This window comes from Vicia villosa, linkage group LG2, assembly GCF_029867415.1.
Source record: "Vicia villosa cultivar HV-30 ecotype Madison, WI linkage group LG2, Vvil1.0, whole genome shotgun sequence".
NCBI lineage: Eukaryota > Viridiplantae > Streptophyta > Magnoliopsida > Fabales > Fabaceae > Vicia > Vicia villosa.
The window spans coordinates 58,892,404-58,913,177 of NC_081181.1; the positions used below are offsets into that span (position 1 = coordinate 58,892,404).

Here is a 20,774-nt window from a genome sequence, read left to right on the forward strand (position 1 = left end):
TTTATAAAATTTATAAAAATAAAATGAAGATGTTAGCTTAAAAATTGAGAATTTAAATTAAAAAGATAAAGTATTTTAAACAACAATATTTCATTTGAAAACATTAATATAAAATACAAACAATAAAAAATAACACCACTTATTCAATCTTAATAATAATAATAATAATAATAATAATAATAATAATAATAATAATAATAATATAAGAGAAAAATAATGATAATTTATTAATATTGATAAACTAATGCTAATTGAAAATTATCACATAAAAAATAAAGTAAATAAAAATAAAAATAAAGCATAATGATGATAGAAAAACTATTGTAGAAGTTTGAGAAAATCTCAAAAATTTGAATGGGTTTATTTTTTCTTTTTCCGGACGGAAGTATAATATATATTTTCGGTGACATCTAAGGTGAACCAGCAATCAAGTGATTTATGGTGGACCATGATTCCTAGCCATTAGATTAAATGATTCTTATGAGATTTATGATAGGTTCACCACACCAAATTCTTTTATCTTTTCAATTGTGTCATTTCTAATGAAGTTCACCATTACAATATTCTCCTTATATGACTCTCTTTCTTGTCCCATTTCCACTTCACTGTTTGTCGCCTTTCATCATTTATTAAATTTAAAAGATAAGATTTACTTCCATAAGATTCATTTGGCGGAGAATTGCGATACACGAAATTGAAGTCATAAGATTAAAATTATTTCTTATTCATTCACTACTCAGCATCACTGCCACTACAATGAAACCTTTTAACTTCTACTTTCAAAAAATTTGTTTGGGTTCAATCTGTGAATGAGTTATGATACTGCTAATTTTTATCTCGTGACTTCTATTTCCCCTATAACAATTCCCGTTCAATAATATTTTACTCAAGTAAATCTTATAGTTCAAACTTAATTTAGAAATGATGATCGGGAGATTGAGGGACAATTGCATTTCAATGGTGAACTTCAATGAAAATGACACAATTGAGAAGATAAAAAATTTGGTGTGGTCAACACATTATAAATATCATAATAACCCTCTGATCTAATGGCTAAGAATCATGGTCCACCACGAGGCACTTAGTTGGTGGTTCACCCTAGACTCCACCATATATTTTCAACTAAGGGGGAGTTTGTTTCACAAAATCATAATTTAGTCCCATGAATTACTTACCCGGGAAAATAAAGATAGGAAACTTATTCCAAGGAATTATTTGAAAAAGTTGTTTGACAAACATTTTGATATTTCTAAGAAAATTTATGATTTTAATAAATTTTTTAAAAAAGTTTATGAAATTTCATTGGAATCTCATTCCCATTTTTACATGAGAATAATTTCGTGGGAATATGAGAAGTTACATGAAGTTATTTTTTTCTTTGGAATCTTTATTCCTATAAATAATTATTTTCAATCTTGTAACAAACATGGGTATACACATTTCCTATTCATATATTCCTGGGAATCTTATTTTTAAACTTGAAACAAACACACCCTAAAAAATTGAGAATTTCTCTCTCAACCCCATGACCCTTTTACACACCACCGAATTGTCTATTTTGTCCTCATGCTTTTGTAGATGCATCTCCGGAAGCATTTTTTTTAATGTTGTTCTGTTCCATAGATGCAGCTACGTAAGTCTTCCGTAAGTGAATCTACGGAAAGGTTTGGTGTTATAACTCGCGCCAGACCTTTCCCTACCTCATTCTCTTCATTTCAAGCTCAAACACAAACACAAAATCTCCTCATACTCTCTTAACTTCAAATCTATTTTAAGTTCAACCTCAAATCTCTTTCAAGTTCTACTTCGAATTTCTTGTCAATATCAACTTCAAACAAGGTTTAGCAACATCAACATCAACTTTAATCGGTAAGTTTTTCCAAATTTTATTTAATTTAGAGTAGTTTTAAAATTGAATTGGAATGTGATATTTAGGTGTAGAAATGAATTGATAGGTTTAGCAATAGTATTTAGAGACAATGTAGGGTTTGTTTGATGTTTTAAACGGACGATCAAGCCACAAAAATAGAGTTTGTAGTGGCCGGAACAGTACTCAGACGCCATTGTTGCGTTTCTCAGTTTCAGTTGTTTTCGTAGATCCATCTACGAAAGAGATGAACGTTGGGGCATTCTGTAGATGCATCTACGGAAGCACCCAATGTTTTGAAACAAAGGTACTTCCGTAGATGCATCTACGAAAGAGTAATTTTCTATTTTTATTTTGATGTTTATTTAATAATACACAGTATCTAAATCAAGATTTTTTGTACCATAATGTAGACATCATGATCCACGGCCCGGATAAAGACATATTCATGGGAGGACCGCACAACGCATTCGTCCGACGAGAACAGACGCGTATAGTATCTCAGGTCACAGATGGAGCAGCTGTTCCACCTGATTCACCTACGGCATCTCATACACCCGCCTCAGCCATACCTTCTCCATCACTCGCTTCAGCTGGGCTTGCTCCTTCACCCGTCAGGCCTTCACCATCTCCTTCCCCCTTTACTACTCCACCACGGAGGCCTCGGGACAATCCTGAGGGTTCCTCATAGATGCCACCACCCCACAGATTTCTTCGTGACACTACTTCTACTTCTACTCCGGATGTCGGATTTGATGTGCCACCTACGCAGGGCCATGAGGATGAGCTGGTGCCGGAGCCTATTTGGTACCCTGAGGTTCCTGTAGACACATCCTTTTTGACAGGGTATGACGAGCATGCGGCTAGACATATATGGGATAGAGAGGTACATTTTATTTGTTAATTACTTTTTATTTGCGTCATTTTTTACCTTACTTATTACTAAATGTTTTAAGTTTTAAAAAATTTCAGAGTAGGGATCCCTAGAGGTTCTACAACCATGGGCGAAAGATTAAAGACCTCACACAGCCTGACGAGCCATGGTTTCAGGAGGTATTGGCAGCTTCAGGCATGAGGGACCTCTGCATGCTCGGCTATGATACCATGCATAATGGTATGCTTGCGGCTTTTGCAGAGAGATGGCATCCTGAGACATCCTCATTTCATCTACCCCCACGGTGAGATTACCATCACCCTAGATGATGTGGCATGCCTACTTCATCTTTCTATCAGGGGTACCCTCCTTTGTCACAGTAGGCTGACGAAGGCGGAAGCTTGGGAGATGCTGTTTGCTGAGCTGGGGGATAATCCCGATGACGCCCTTAAGGAGGTGGAGAGGACACGAGGGGCCCACGTCAGGTTTAGATCCCCTGCAGAGACAGTATGATGTGGAGCTCACTACGGCACTGCAGGCTGATGGGGATGAGTTGGAGCAGGCTACACACAGAAAGCGGGCGCTGAGATGCTACTTCCTATATTTGATAGGCACTCAACTCTTTGTGGACACGAGCTCGACGTACACAGACGTCGTCTACATGACGTACTTATCAGATATAACATGTATCCATGAGTACAACTGGGAGCAGCTGTACTGGCGTACAATTATCATAGACTTGGAGAGGGATGCATGTGGAAGGCAAGGACAATTGCAGATAGCTGTACTCTTTTGCTGGTAACAATCTTACACTTTTCTACTTTTTTTTATAGTTTTTTTATTTTACTTGAAAATAACCGTGTTTTTTTCAGGGTTGGATACTACAACACTTCCCGAACATTATTGGCTAGGGAGAGGTAGAGGAGTACACAGAGGTCATGCCACATGCCAGTGCTTTCACCCCCTTAGAGGGAACCGGGTTCCAGATCCCTACAGGCGCTCTCTTGGCCGCATGGCCGCTGAGGACATCAGATACCACTGCTATGATGAGCACGGGCACGGACGACGCTAGCAGAGCACGACTGGAGCTATGCCGAGGGGTACATCACATGGTACTATAGAGTCTTACATCTATACATGCTTCCAGTTGCAGAGGGAGGTCCTCCTAGACCAGCCCACGAGGAGATTCTCCGTGCGCATCGGGCTCAATTGGACTACATTGAGGATCTTCTTCCTCTGTGTCGGCAGATAGCTGACAGGGGCATCGGAGCCATTGCAGAGAGTTTATTCCCTGAGGGTACTGCTTCTAGGCGTGTGCTGGATGATATGATCAGGATGGCAAAGAGTGTATTTCTGTACAGTCTTCATCGTGCCAAGACCAATGAGACGCTTGATGTTAGGGATAAAGCCAGCAGATCCCTTAGTGGATTCGAAGGAGATGCACATGATGGTACGTAGGAGGATGCTCGGCATACTCAGTAGTTTTATTTGATGGTGTATTTATATTTTATGTTTGTTCGTATTTTATGATGTACTCTACACTTTGAGCGACATTATTTATATATTGTATTTTTTTGGTCTACCTACTATTGTCTTTAAATTGCATTACTGAATCTGAAAATGTACGTCTTTAAACATGGAGTTTCGTCATGAAAAGGACATGAATTAAAAAAACAACCTGTTCCGTAGATGCACCCACGGAACACTCTATTTCACCACCTTCCGTAGATGCATCTACGAAAGTATTATTAAAATGAAAATAAGGTGAAGTTAACTATGTTTTCTTTTATTTATACGCTTCCGTAAATGTATCTACGAAAATAATCAATTTTTTAAAAAAATAAAGTGCTTTCGAAAATACATCTACGAAACAGGAGTAAAAATGAAAATTTACTTGGTGCGTAAAAGACCTATAGGTGGGGGTTGAGAAACTTTCAAAAATTTTATCTAAATTCACTTCATGAAAAAATCTAGTTTTTGTTTTTGAATTTTTTATAAGTTTGAAAATTTTTAATTAAATATTAAAGAATTTCAACATTCTAGAAAAAAAAATGTTAATTATTTTAATGAAATTTCACACAAAATTTATTTATATGTTTTTTAAAATTTTGACTAAATTTTTTTATCATTTAAAACTCTAAACCTATAAGAATGGAGCATTTATCATTATCTTTCTTTACAATATTCCAGCTGAGGAAAATATTTCCATTAATTAATCTCAATTTGGCAAGGACATTATAATTATTACGATACAGTCCCTATTTTTCTAACTTTATTCATTATTCGGTCCTTTTTTCACACTGAATTTCATTTTGTTTTCTCTCGGAAATTCAGAGGAAGAAACGTTAAAATTGTAAAAACATTGCAAAATAGAAAAAAGTGCGTTGGCGTTGAGTCGTTCCCCGAAATTCACAGAACTCAGAGACTCACTACACAGTCTCTTCGTATCAGATCCGAATCTCTCTTCGCTTTCTTCACCGTTTCTTCGATTCGGATCTCCGATTCCGACGACTCGATTCACCGATTCATTCCCTCCGCAATTGGATCCGATTAACCTTCCCGCCGAACACAACCACCAATCATGAATCCTTTCTCTTCAGGGACGCGTTTGAGGTAAACAATTGAATCCTACTTTTTCTTCTGTTCTCTTGGAATCGGATCAGCGTCACACTCTTTTATCATCTGCAATGGCTTTAGATGCTTGTTTTTCATGCTGAATTTGTAGCTGAGTAGTTTCGGAATATCTTCGATTATCTCCGTATTTTTGTATCTAATTGAAGTTTATGTCTCTTTTTGAGTTCTAGCTTCTAGATTTTATTAATTTTAAGCTAAAATTAGTGATGTGTGTTGAGAATTTACTTGGTTTCTGGTTTAGACTTGCTTAGCTGGGTTAGGATTCTTACAGTATCTGAATCAGACCTTTAAATTGAAATTTCAGCTTAGTCTACCGATACATATTGCTGCAGTTATTCAACTATTGCATGTACCGTTGAACTTAAACTTAAGTTTAATATTGTACATCTTCAGAGGTTTTAATTTATATCTCTAAAACATTGTATATTTTGGATATTATAAAAGAAGCCAGATTTTTTTTGCACTAGGTGGGGTCAACTATATGAATTATTCATTAACGATGCTACTATGTCAATTGTTTCGCTTTAGCATACAGACATGTTCTAATATCGTCAAAAACTGAGTGTTGTGATGAAATTTGTGGCGGGATTTGGATTCAAGAGAGTGCCTGACTTACACATTATAAAATAGATTATTATTTTCTCCTTCATATGTAGATTGTCACCAATGTTGTCCCGATATATGTATTAAGTACCACAACCAATCAGATAAGTTTAAAGAATTGCATTATTGAATTGGGACTACAATTCTACTATAGCGCCACTGAATCAAGCAGGATTTTTTATTTTCCACATATTACTGCAGCTATGTGTGTTTGTTTAATTGTAATTTGTGATTGACACTTTATTTCAAAATACCTTTTGTTTGCCAAATCATATATGGTTAATATGTTTTCTGGAAAGTTACAGATGATAAATGTTTGACATTGAGTTTCTTTTGGAATTAAACTATAATAATCGCTTTTAACTTATCTGGTTCATATCCTCAATATTTAGGGACATGATTCGGGCCATACGTGCTTGCAAGACTGCAGCAGAAGAGCGTGGTGTTGTAAGAAAAGAATGTGCAGCCATCCGTGCTTCAATAAATGAAAATGATCAAGATTATAGGCACAGGAATATGGCTAAGCTTATGTTCATCCACATGCTTGGATACCCGACACATTTTGGTCAAATGGAGTGCCTCAAGTTGATCGCGTCTCCTGGATTTCCGGAAAAGAGAATAGGTTATCTTGGCCTCATGTTACTTCTTGATGAAAGACAAGAAGTTCTAATGTTGGTCACCAATTCTTTGAAACAGTATCCTTTTCTTAATTCATTTGTTTTTTATTCCCTGATTTTTCTATTCTACTTTATAAAGTGTTATTGATATTGGTCTTCTACTGAAACAAAACGAGGGGATAATGTTAATAATTGTTTATATTGTAAAGCCTTAACCAAACTGCAGAGATCTTAATCACACAAATCAGTATATAGTGGGACTTGCACTCTGTGCTTTAGGAAACATTTGTTCAGCAGAAATGGCTCGTGATCTTGCACCAGAGGTTGAGAGATTGCTACAATTTCGTGACCCCAATATTCGGAAGAAGGTGAACTTTTCAATGTATTTCATACATTTCATTAGATACTACAGTATAGATGCTGTTTTTTAGTTTGTTATATATTGCGGAAGAAGTGGTCTCGGATGCTTCATCAAGACAGTGACTTGTTACTTCTCTCCACTTATAGGGATTAGTTTTCGAACTGCTGTGCATCTAACAACCCATGTTATTTAATTTTCTTACTTACATCTAGCAACCAACAAATACTGGATTTTGGTTTTACTGAATAAAATATCCCATAAGATTAGACGATGATCCTTATCCTTGTACAATAGTGAAGTTACTTGCATCCATCTTGGTGTGATCTCTATATATTTTTTTTAAATTGTCAAGAGTCTAGATGCATGGGACAGCTTTCATCTACCCAACTATTTCCAATAGGAAAATAATGGAAAGACATGAGTTGCCATATATTTAAGGCTCCCAGTCAAACAAGAATGCTTGTTCTGTTTTGGTGTTTTCTGGCTAATATATGATTTTCAATCATTCCTAAAACTATGCCTTTGAGAAGATAAATTTTCAATTTATTTTGCTCAAGGGAGTAATTCTCATACACACAAACTATGATGCTTTATTTTGAGTGCCCATTTAAAGAGTTTGCAGTTTCATTATATGGTCGTGAACTGTGATACAGAGTTATTAATCCCGGATAGCGGAGCGACAGACTCTAAAAATGGGAAAAATGGGAATAGCGGGATAGCGGATAGTGGGATAACCTCACCTTATGGTGGTTTGTGCCAACAACTGTTTAATATTCTTAGAATGTGTGTGATAGGTTCAATTTAGTATATGCAGCATAAATAGAAACTAACACAGAAGAATAAGGAAACTGTTTGATTATTGAAGCAGATTCTACTAGAGTTCAAATGGGATCTAGTAGGTACAAGGAAGCAGTACTGAAAATAGCAACAGAAAAGAAGAAAATACAAAGAAGAAAATAGGTTAGGGAGCTTCGAGAGGCCTATTCTCTCCCTAGGATTCAGTACCCAAAATCTTGCATACTGACACTAATCATTCCTCTCTATTTATTTCCACTCACTAAGATCCTCTCTCCACTCAGTGCCTGACACCTGGCTCTGCCATGTGCTGCACTAACAGAATTTGTCCTATTTGACAGCTATCGCCTCTTTCTCTCTCTTGCGTGTCCTTTTTTAAACTTTTCCAAATCTACCAGTGTGGATTGGGCCTTACTCATCTCTATAAAACTGGCTTGTAAGGTGAGGGCTGTCCAAGTTTTATAAACACTAGACATGCCATATCTCTAAGCAACGTGGGAGTAAATCCACTCCTTCAAACCCAACACAGTGCAGGTGTTGGAAGCTACAATGAAGACAAGGCAATGCCGCAATTAGGTGACTAGGGGTGGACCGCAATGAAAGCGGAGTTTCTAACACACCCCCTCACACTTAGGTCTCACTGAGACCGTAGCGTGGACGATGTGAGAAGTCCAACAACAGATATAGTATAGGCTCTGATACCATCTTAGATCGTGTGAGTTGAGCTTAACTCATCCCTACAAAATCAGCTTGTAGGGTGAGGACTGCCGAAGCTTTATAAACACTACACGTGTCTTATCTCTAAGCAATGTGAGACTAAATCCACCTCTTCAAACCCAACACAATTTAGGTGTTGGTGCTTACTGCTTACAATGATGGCAAGCCAAATGCTGCAGTTAGGCAACCAGGGGCGGATTGCAATGAAGGCAGAATTTCCAACAAACATAAAAAATTCTGATGCGTAATAAACCTCAGTGCATGATCATATAACAGCAAAAATGTTGGAGTTGTGGGATTGAATATGAAAAAGCAAGGTGGTTGTTGATATCACCTTTATCTTTCTTCTTCATGATTTTTGTTATTTTTGTTTAATGCTGTTTTCTTGTTCCATGTTATTTCATTTTGAATTGAATTCTACTTATTAGCACGCATTTAAGAACTTGACATCCAACAAGCTGGTTGCATTGCCTAATATAGTTGTCATTTCACGTTTTTTTTATATCCTTACTCCCATTTGCTAAATAATTACATGTTATGTAATTTGATTTTTTGTTTTATTTAAGAAACCTTTTCCATTTAACTGCTTGAGTTATCATTTATAAATCTCATAAATTAACTATGCCCACTGTCATATAGGCAGCATTATGCTCTATAAGGATCATAAGGAAAGTTCCAGATTTGGCAGAAAATTTTATCAATCCTGCTACTTCCTTACTTAGGGAGAAACACCATGGAGTTTTGATCACTGGGGTTCAGCTTTGTACAGATTTGTGTAAAACTAGCACTGAAGCTCTTGAACATATTAGGAAGGTAGTTTTTCATCTTCTTTATGATTTATGTTGTCAATCACATAGTGTATTTCTCCATAACCCACTTTGGATATTAATTAAAGTAAACTTGCCTACTATTAGCATAACCCTGGATAAATATTCTGCGCTCTACAATATCAAATCGTTTATATTTTTGTGTATTCTTCTACTTCTTTGTCAGTTAAAGGCATCCATAAATTATTGAATTTGCTTCTTGAAAATGTTTGTGATAGAAAAAATAATATGAAACCATTCACATGTCTTCATCTATTAGCGCGGGCATTTGGGGCAGTAGGCTAATAATATTATACACAAAGTAGGTGGTGCCTGTTCATTATCCCCACTTCAAGTTCAACGGGCTCTTGTGTGAAAGGGTGTGTTACCAATAATAATACCAAACTATTCATGTCTCTTCACCTAGGTGGTATAGCTTTTGGGATACTTTCCCACCCCTCACATTTTTGAAAAACCGCACATGATTTCAGAAGTGTGCTTTGGGACGACATAGTACTCCCAAATGACACAAAATATGTTTTTCTGCATGTTTACTTCCGAAATGATGTTGGGGTTTGGGAACGTTTGTCTCAAATTTAATGAAGTTATTTTCTGGAGTTCATGATTAGTCAATATTTGACCACTTAATATAATTTGAAATGTTTTTAATTTTTAATGTAGTGTTTAAGGTACTTTCATGAGTCATGAGCTATTATTATCATTATTATTACTAATATTATCATCATTATCACTAATATTATCATCATCATCATCATCATTAATTATCACTATAAAACTCGTGATTTCAGTGACTATCTTATCGTTTCAATGAGCACACCACTGAGTTTTAGTTTGCAAGCAAACCTGTCTGTATAAATAGCATTTGTTTATAAAAACTGTAAAAGCGACTTTATGATATTACAGTTACTCTCATGGCATTTTTGTTTGAGAAACACCTTTGACTGTAGGCCAGCTTTGGTTGTGACAAATATTCTTAACAATTATTACAGAAATGCACAGATGGTTTGGTCAGAACTCTCAAAGATCTTGCGAACAGTCCTTATTCACCAGAGTATGATATTGCTGGCATCACAGATCCATTTCTCCATATTAGGTTGCTTAAACTTTTGAGAGTGTTGGGTGAAGGTGATGTAGATGCTAGTGACTCTATGAATGACATACTTGCCCAGGTCAGTTATGTGTAAGTTGTTATTTTAATGACACAATATTATTATAATGCTTATGCTACAATGGTTGTTTATTTGTCATTTTGCACAGTTCTGCAGTGTAAATGACATTGTATGTTAAAAATCATACATGGTTTCAGGATATTTTTCCACTTCCATGTGTTTTGGTTATGGCTAACCTTGGCGTTAAAATTACAATTATAGGGTTTTAGATATAGAGAGAGAGAGAGAGAAAATAAAAACTTCGGTTTGTTCATATATGGTTTGACATGATTGATGACTATGTTTTTGATAAATGAAAGATACTAATACAAGACTTGAAATCCTAATTTAATAGGAAAACAAATCATGATAATAACAAAGTACAAAAACTAGTCCTAGGATATAATCTTACGATATTCTAAAATAAGGATCTAGTCCTATGAGGTAATCTAAGATGCGCGAAATAAATATCAAGATATGATAAGTTACTTGCATATCATTTACCAGTCTCCCTCCCCCCTCAAGTTGTAATTCATTAAGTTCATAGGTTGTTACAAATGTATTCTTTGAAATAGAACAAAAATGGGTAAGGCTAGGTTGTTGCATTTGGATCTGGAACAGGAGTTTTATTTTTGTCTAGTTGTACATTACTCAAATAAATGAAGTTTTATTTTTGTCAGGGATTACTCAAATGTTTGTTTACCTGTAACTTGCTCCTATATATTAAATTTAAATGATCATTTAGGCGGTCTCTCTTGTTCTCTATGTTTATGAGACGTGAGCTCATCCTTGTAACTTCAGGGACCAAATCTTAATTCCTTTGGGGGCTATTGTAAAATAGTCATTAGTGCCACTTTAGTTAATAATAGTTTCCCTTTTCCCCATTTTTTATATAAAATTCATCCCAATTGGAGTCTATCCTAAATTCCTAATTTCCCCCTTGAATTCAAATTTAAACTAATTATTCCTAATATCTTCTCATTGAATTCAATTTACATCCCCGATTTCTGATAATCTCTGTAATTTAGCACTAAATAACCCAAATTATTATAATATATTCTAAGAAACTATCCAAAATTTCAAGTCTTGATCGATATAAGTTCTTAAATTTATATGTAAATTTATAAAATTTGAATTGGAAAAAATGTGAATTGTGTGGGGCTAGTAACTAGTTATTATATGTACGATTTACTTCTGTTAGAACTTGGAAGCTCCAACAGTCCAATTCACCAATTAAATTGTCTTCATGAATAGTGTTAACCACTTATTGTAGTCATAAAGATTTATATCACTCCATCAATATTTTTTGCATTTGTTTATTACTTGTGAAATCTATGCAATGCAGGTAAAAACTTGTCAATAATTTTAATGTTCTATTGCTTATAAGTGGCCATCTTTTCTGAAATTTAAGGTTAATAATTACAAATTTGCTATCTGTTTTAGGTGGCTACAAAAACCGAGTCAAATAAAGTTGCAGGGAATGCCATTTTATATGAATGTGTTCAAACAATAATGAGCATTGAAGATAACGGTGGCTTACGCGTACTTGCCATCAATATCCTTGGAAGATTCTTGTCAAACCGTGACAATAATATCAGGTCTACTTCTGGTCTTTACTTTTCCTTGATAAGTAACTGAAAAACTTGATTAAGACTAATACCAGTACACTGAGTGTTCACCTTTCAAGGTTATGATTTGTATAAGCAAAAAGAAACAGGTTTTAAGCACAGTAATATGTCTAAGATATTTCCTCAAACCATGGAAGGATACCTGATTGCAGTCCAATGAATTGATATTTAATACAAGAATCTAGGTTGTGTTCTTGATCAGTCGGATTGATAGTTGGCTCCTTGAACAATCTCTTATTTTGTTCCGACCTTCAACCATAGTTCCTATGGCAAGTGATTGGGAACCACATTTTGTTGTGAGTTAGGATATTAAGATTATTTGTTCTATGGCCCTAAACCAGTATTTTGGCTACTGAATATAGAGAAGTAGTCAATTTTAACGTTAGTCCTTGTAAGATTACAACTTTGGATCAGGGACACTTATATGAACTGGCACAGAAATGATCCTTGTGTCTATTATTGACCATTATGATATGCTTGTAGAAATTAAATTTTATTACTTAACAAAGAATATTATTATAGATTTCATATATAATGTACACAAATGGCCTTATGGCCCAATAACTAATACTCTTAACAACATTTTTCCGTTTTGCTGAATGTATTTTGATATGTGCGTTACTAGAGTATGAGCTTAAATTTTATTGTTGACGATTATGACATGCTTGTAGAAATTAAATTTTATTACTTAACAACGAATATTATTATAGATTTCATATATAATGTACACAAATGGCCTTGTGGCCCAATAACTAATACTCTTAACAATGTTTTCCGTTTTGCTGAACATATTTTGATATGTGGGTTGTGTACTAGAGTATGAACTTCTTTAAGCATGTGTTTTTATGATTGTATGCGCATGTGTGTTTGAAACAGAATCTTGAACAATGCCTATAAATTATTACTGCGTGTGTGTGTGTGTGACTGATGGGTGCGGTATACAAAGTAATGGATTGATGTATTTGCATTCTCTGTTGCCTATTTATAATGAGTGGATGCTTTTTGAGAGAAGGTATATTTAGCTGGGCAGTCATACATTGGAGCAATCCAATTATTACCATACCAACCTCACTAGTTTTCCCACTCCAACTCATTTTAAAATTTAAAATGATAGGATCTCAAATATATCGACGGCAATTTTTGCTTGACTAGAAACAAAAAAGAGTAAGCTTTGGGTTGGATTAGAATTTTTTTGCTTATACATGCAGCAAGACTTGGCTATATTCTGACATATCTATTAATGTTTAAGCTAATCTTGGTCAAACTCATGATGCATGCCTGTAAGATGCGATTTACATGCTTACTAGGTTGTAAGGGAATTATATGCTATCCTGTTAATCATTCTGTCTTTGGATGTCGCCACTTGACAGAAAAAGGGACCTAGAATGATTATTAGATTACTAAAAAGGATGAACGTGCAGTTAGAGAAGCGAAAAACAAAATTCTTCTTTAAAACAATTTGTGTGCCTGTTCAATTTTTTTATTATTTCAGTACTTTTTATCAACTGACAAATTGATTTCACATTTATTTAATTTCAGTACTTTTTATCGGTCGACAAACTTTTGTTAAATTTAATTTTATGCTTTTGTGGATATCATACTTTATTATAGTGAATCATTATCTTCTCACCTTTCTTCAGATACGTGGCATTAAACATGCTTATGAAGGCTGTAACTGCTGATGCTCAGGCAGTACAGAGGCACCGTGTGACAATTCTAGAATGTGTAAAGGTATTTGATTTGTTTTCTTTGTTATTACTTCTTATCCAATATCAAATATGAATTTTTGCAACTAGAGAAGTTAATCACTAGATTCTTTGCTTCAGGATTTAGATGCTTCAATTCGAAAAAGAGCCCTTGAACTTGTTTATGTTCTGGTGAATGAAACTAATGTGAAACCATTAGTGAAAGAGCTTGTAGATTATCTTGAAGTCAGTGATCTTGATTTCAGAGGGGACCTTACTACCAAAATTTGCTCTATAGTTGCAAAGTGAGTCACAAGGTTCTGAATGGCATTCCTTTCAAGTATCATTTGTCCTTTTTAAGAAAAAAAGAGGGGAGGGGGGGTTTAGGATGTTAGAGTAACCTCACACTTTATTTGATTCATCTATTTTTCACATCGAGTCATTTCTGGGGCCACTTATGATATTCCATCAGTATATGATGGTTTAATTCCTCACAGGAACGTGTTTTAGTATCATTTATTCTTTTAGAAGTTATGTAACTTTTTGTTGTCTTGGTAAATAATAAACATACAAACTGTGTTGGTCTTTCAATTTTTGGATATTTCTGTTCCTTAGTCTCCCCTCTTCTCTTCCTATTTAATAAAAATAAAACAATTCATTTGGCTTATTTCACATGGTCCACATCTTAGTCATCCCCTTTCAGTTTAGAACAATTTCTTTTACCCATCATAAATGTCATGAGTTTGACTATCAGTTTTCATTATTGTTGCTTCAGGTTTTCGCCCGAGAAGATCTGGTACATTGATCAGATGCTAAAGGTTCTGTCTGAGGTATAAAAAATGATATTCTATAGCAGTGCATTATATTTGCCACACATACTGCTATCAATGATTTTTATTATCATTTTATACGATTTTATATAATTTTATATTTAGATCTATATATGATTCCACGCCTCTATCTATTTGTTTGCGCCATAGTTATACGGTTTCTATGTCAGTCACAATATATTCACATTATAAATTTGATGGTGCATTATGATATTGCCGATAAGGTGTGCCTTGATGGACAGTAACATTGCTGTCATGCTTGTGTTCACACTTTTTAATCGCTAACATTTTCTGCTTGCGAGGGCAAAGCGTATACATCTTACCCTCCAGGGATCTCTCAATGGTGGGAGATGGGATCTCGTAATTCCGAAACCGAAAATAAAGAATCAAATATGTAAAACTTTAGGAAATAGGCTGAATTTGATTAATGAAGAAATATTAAATGCAAAAAAGGGTGAATCCCAATCTACCCCAGAGCCAACGCTCCTACAGAGAATAATATTCTCTGTCCATAACTAAAAACAAATAATTTCTCCCAGATGCCTTTACTCTATCCCTCATGCCCCTATATTACAAACTCCCTCTTTCTCTCTACCGTAACTAACTATCCCCTCTAATTTTCTACTTTGATTACTCTAAAGGGGGCCTAAGCCAGTTGGGCTTACACATACATATTTGGTACCTAACAGAAGCTTTGTGCATTAGGATGCTGTTCTATTTGTGATTACTGTTTGGTGCTTTAGGTCTCCATATTAAGCCATGCTTTTGTTTATTGAATGTATGTACTGATCTTTATCTTATGTTAGTAGGCTGGAAATTTTGTAAACGATGAAGTGTGGTATGCCTTAATTGTTGTGATAAGCAATGCTTCTGAGCTTCATGGATATACAGTAAGAGCATTATACAGAGCATTTCAAACATCTGCTGAACAGGTGATCATTTTGACAAAATCTAGGCTCACTTTTTTATTTGCTTTTGCGATGTTTATATAGTAACACCGCCTAATACTTATTTTTTCTCAGGAGACTCTAGTTCGAGTTACAGTGTGGTGCATTGGGGAATATGGTGACATGTTAGTCAATAATGTTGGAATGCTTGACATAGAAGATCCAATAACGGTGAGTGAATTGTTATAATTGATTGTTTTAAACACATATGTATACTATTGCTTCTTGTTGCTTGAATATGATCAATTGCATGACCTCAAGCAATATATTATATAGTTGATATACAGATTGGTCTTGGAAGAGGTTCTAACAGTGCCCTAACGGGGCTTCTTTTTGCATGGTTCATATTTTGAGTGTTTTATTCACATTATGGTTTTTATTCTAAATTGTTTTACCTACCAGGTGACTGAGTCAGATGCAGTGGATGTTGTAGAGATTGCTATAAAACGTCATGCATCAGATCTTACCACCAAAGCAATGGCTTTGGTTGCCTTATTAAAGCTCTCCTCACGTTTCCCTTCTTGTTCAAAGTATGTTCGTCTTTTAAAATTATTTATTATCTATTTCCATCATACCAGAAATTAATATTTGTTAAGAGCTAAAAATCTTCCTAAACTTATCTGTTAGATGAATGCTCCTGAGTGATTTCTAGTACACTCCCTTACCAGTATTGTCAAATTTCCACTATGGCATTATAGCATGGGGATTTTTTGCTGGCCACCATTGGACGTAACACCATGTTTATAGTGCAAATTTTTGGCTGGCTGCCATAATCTGTCACCCACCGCTAATAACACTGTCCTTCACATAATTTCTCCTTGGGCTTGAAATTTAGGTAGTGCATTGGGCTGCTTACCTTGCACTGAAATTCATATTTTATTTAAAATAATGGAAGCGGTAAGGATTGCACTCATGACTAGATGGACAGAGGCATTGATACTTAGTCAAGAACCAACCTTCTAAGCAATTAAACTAATAGGTTAAGTAAGGCTCATGAATGTCAATACTTCTAAAAAAGTTGTATCTTCTTTTCCTGCCTCTTTATGTCAGGAATCTATAATATAATATTCTTGTAGAAATTCATCTCACCATTTTCCAGATTTAAATCTTTTAATCCCCATCCATGCGATATGATCTCTAAGGCTATGTTTGCGAGTTTGGAGAGGAAGGGAGGGAAAGGCTTCCGAAGATGAAATTTTAAAAAAATATAGAAAAATATTTGACAATTTTTGAAAAAATGATTTTGTTTAGAATGATAAAAGAGTCATTATCATTACTAAATTTTTAATTTTCACAATAATATAACAACCTAAAAGATATTTGGAAAATTTATGTAAGCCCTCCAAAACCCTCCAAAATCCTTCTTGAATACAATTTTTGAGTTCCCCTATTTTATGGGGTTTTTGGTGTTATGAATAAAATAAAACCCTCCAAAACCCTCCTATCCAAAATCTTTTTATTCTTTTCACCAAATTCTTCCTATTTTCTAAAGCATCCCCTCTCTTCCCCTCCAAACTCGCAAACAAAGCCTAAGACAAATCACGGGAACTTTTTCCATCCAAAACGCTTTCTACTTGCTAGACATGCCGACCAACCAATTGTTTGCCTAGTACAAGCTTATTTCTTTGTATTTTGACATGGGAATTTTATTCTCCTTTGAATATGTATATAGGAGGATCGAGGAAATTATTGTACAGCTCAAAGGAAACCTTGAGCTAGAATTGCAGCAGAGAGCTATTGAATTCAATTCGGTTATTGCTAAGCATCAAAATATTAGGTGAGTTTAACTAAGTTGCATATTCTGTTGTATTAAGAGCTTGGTTTCTGCTACACTCTATTAAGAGAGATCCTATTATGAGAAACTGTTATTGTGCAGATCAACTCTTGTAGAGAGAATGCCGGTTTTGGACGAGGCTACTTTCATAGGTAGGAGGGCTGGGTCTTTGCCAGGTGCCACTTCTACAGCAACTGCACCTTCAGTTAATCTCGCGAATGGGGTAGCCAAACCTGCAGCTCCTCTTGTAGATCTACTTGATCTAAGTTCAGATGATGTTCCAGTACCTAGCTCTTCTGGCGGCGATTTTCTTCATGACCTTCTCGGTGTCGATCTATCACCAGCATCACAACAATCCGGTTGGTGTCTGTAGTGCATGTTATAATTATTATAATGTTCAAAAAACTAATTTTTTGGATTTAATGATTACCATCTTTGCTTACAAGTCCTTGTTTATAACTCGGGTAAAACCAGTACTGTTTTCATAAAGACAGTGAATTGTTTCATGAAGTCATCCCTAGTTTTTGAACCACTTGATCCATAGGAAAAAGCATTAAGAAGGACCATGCCTTAAATTGGCTTATTTAAAATTTAGATTTTGTTGCTTGATGATGGCATTATGATAGAACAGAGGTAAGATAGGATATGATAGAGAAAAATATTTTATTAATGAATATGAAAACAGACAGGAATTCCAGAGCTACTGCTCCTGAGTGAGCTACTGCTCCTGAGTCAGAGAAAACAATTCTCTCACTGCCCAAACTCTCCTATTGATATGGGGAATACTAACTGAGCCAACTCCTATTTATTTGGGGAATACTAACTGAGCCAACTCCTATTTATTTGGGGAATACTAACTGAGCCAATTCCTATTTATTTGGGGAGTACTAACTAACTGGGCCAATTGCCCAATTACTCCCCTTTCTTATTCTTCCTCACATATACCCTCCACTGTTTAGGCCCAACATTAATCACTCGTGGGGTCCGATCCCACATTATTTGATCGATGTAACTAACAAAAGCTAGTGGAATAAGGACTTGTGGTTATTGTTTGATTTTGTTGAAGAAATGTGTAAAATTTCTCAATTTCATAGCATGTCTGACTTTTATTGAATATGTAGGTACGGGCCAAGCATCAAAAAGTGGCACAGATGTTCTTTTGGATCTTTTGTCTATTGGATCACCTTCTACCCAGGGCAACTCACCTGGAGTAGACATCTTATCCTCAAATATTAGTAACAAAGCATCCATTTCACCATTGGATGATCTCTCACCACTTTCACTTTCTTCAAGAGCTACTTCAAATGCTGGTCCAATGATGGATTTATTGGGTGGTATTTCCCCCAGCCCGCCAGCAGGTTTGTATTCTGTTTATAATTTGGGTATCATCATTATTTTAAATATAGTTGAAATACTGATTCCTCCTCCTGCTCTTATCTTGAATAGAAAACAATGGACCAGTTTATCCATCTGTAACTGCTTTTGAGAGCAGCTCCTTGAGGTTGACATTCAATTTCACAAAACAACCAGAAAACCCACAAACAACAGCTATCCAGGCTACCTTTATGAATTTGTCCTCCAATACATATACAGATTTTGTTTTCCAGGCCGCTGTTCCTAAGGTATGCCAATCAATCTACTTTTGAGCTGTCTAGGTGTAACGCTAAGATCATCCTCATTAGTCATTACCATTGTTGTAACTTTGATATTTACTGCATTTTTATCTTCAAAATTATTCAGTGAACTAGACGTCTAGCGCGTGCTTTAAAATTTCTGCTGGCTACTGTCTTTTCATTCCATTTTTTACATATAACTGTGAAAATCCCAAAACATAAGGAAAAAACTTGTGGGCTGTTCTTTTCTTAGGTGGAACAAAAATGTTCGCAGCTGTAAATTATTGAATATCTTCCTTTGTATCAGTCTAACTAGTCATCTGATTTTTAGTGCTAAATAATTAAACCTACTTGTTAATGTTAGATAATTAATTAGCTCTTTCACCGGTTTCTCTGCTGGATATTAATATTTTTTGGAGTTGTTTGATACCTTCCATATCTTGTACTTACAGATCTAATTGTTTTGACTTTCAGTTTCTTCAATTACACTTAGATCCTGCTAGTGGCAATACTCTCCCTGCAGCTGGAAATGGGTCCATCACGCAAACTTTGAGAGTTACTAATAGCCAACATGGAAAGGTAGATATCCTTTATTGGCATCGATTCACTGTAAATATCTGTACTTTACCATGCACCTTGTACAATTTTGAACTCTAAATGGGATGTTGATCCCTGTCATGTTGCCGCAAAAATGCTGTAAATATCTGTGTTTGTGCATCAGTGATTGTTTTCGAATAAGTGTTTATTAGAAGACTTGATGGCTAGTAACTACTCTTTGCAGAAATCTCTTGTCATGCGCATAAGGATAGCATACAAGGTCAATGGCAAGGATACACTTGAGGAAGGACAAATCAGTAATTTTCCTCGTGATTTATGAAGCCAAAAAATGGACAGTGGCCATTAAGGTGATGCACAAAACCCATTGTTTTTTTCCGCATCCTGTAACACTAGTGCAATTTTCATGTTTGACTCCTTCAAATGAGGAAGGTATGGTTCGAGCAAATGGGATCATTTTATAGCTCAAATTTGAAGTCTATTAGCAGGCTTCACATATATGCTTTTTTGCTTCTTTATTTAGGTGGTTTATGTATATTAGTACAAAATATTTGTGTATGAAAAAGGTCAATCAAATTTTGCCTCTCAAGGCACTGAGAGTTGTGTCCTGTTGAGAACTTGAGGTGCTTTCTAGCCTATTTCCTTGGAGATAGTCATTCGGTCTTGACTCTTACTGTCTAAAGTTATAGTGTTGTTGAATGCAATTTGGCATATTATATTTGATGTAACATTTTTCCCTCAAATATTAATGAAATTTCTTTGTTAAAAAATGATTAACTTTTTTCTTTCTAGATTTATGGCTGTTTAGTAGTAAGTGAGAATTTTCCTTTTGTGATATTAAAACTGTTGAGAGTATTTGGTGAGCTCTACTCTGTTTCCAGAATGTTTTTATCTAGTTTCCAATAATATTATTGACTAAAATCTCCTTAACCTCTTTCAATTATATTAGTAGATTGTAAATGAATTTCATGATCAAAGGTTTATTCATAGAATCTTGGAGCAATCCAATCTGTCTGAAGTCAACATGCCAGATTTGGCTAGTTTAAAGAAGTATAAGTTCTTTAGTTATGAACCTAAATGAAATATTTTTGTTTTGTGTATGAATATAAGCGAGCTAATATTTTTGGTGAAATGCCTATACAGACATACCACTAGATTCTCATGCATATTGGCTTTTTATTTTTTATTCAAAATTTTTGAGAACCGCCATATTATGATTTATATTCAAATAATAGTTTTTGAATAAAACAAAGTTTTGGTAAAATGCTTAAATGATACAAAATAAACTTTCAGTAATGT

The 20,774-nt window shown here is 35.0% G+C and overlaps 1 protein-coding gene across 1 annotated transcript; it reads left to right on the forward strand.

Moving 5' to 3' along the window:
- Positions 1-5,028: 5,028 nt before the first annotated feature.
- On the forward strand, positions 5,029-20,191 carry LOC131650816 (AP-1 complex subunit gamma-2-like). Its single transcript, XM_058920530.1, has 18 exons — positions 5,029-5,354; positions 6,371-6,673; positions 6,822-6,963; positions 9,108-9,281; positions 10,285-10,464; positions 11,887-12,041; positions 13,712-13,802; positions 13,898-14,061; positions 14,532-14,586; positions 15,396-15,518; positions 15,609-15,704; positions 15,936-16,063; positions 17,206-17,310; positions 17,410-17,666; positions 18,429-18,665; positions 18,754-18,929; positions 19,395-19,499; positions 19,702-20,191. Exons 1-18 carry the CDS (start codon positions 5,323-5,325, stop codon positions 19,795-19,797), a joined length of 2,619 nt encoding a protein of 872 aa, XP_058776513.1. The 5' UTR covers positions 5,029-5,322; the 3' UTR covers positions 19,798-20,191.
- The last annotated feature ends 583 nt before the right edge of the window (positions 20,192-20,774 follow it).

What these genes read in the sequence shown, in the direction of transcription:
- LOC131650816 (XM_058920530.1), top strand. Translation starts at nt 5,323, where the DNA reads ATGAATCCTTTCTCTTCAGGGACGCGTTTGAG. An exon ending in AACCGTGACAATAATATCAG is followed by an intron (nt 12,042 to 13,711) that starts GTCTACTTCTGG and finishes ACCTTTCTTCAG; the next exon opens with ATACGTGGCATTAAACATGC. An exon ending in CTAATAGCCAACATGGAAAG is followed by an intron (nt 19,500 to 19,701) that starts GTAGATATCCTT and finishes TACTCTTTGCAG; the next exon opens with AAATCTCTTGTCATGCGCAT.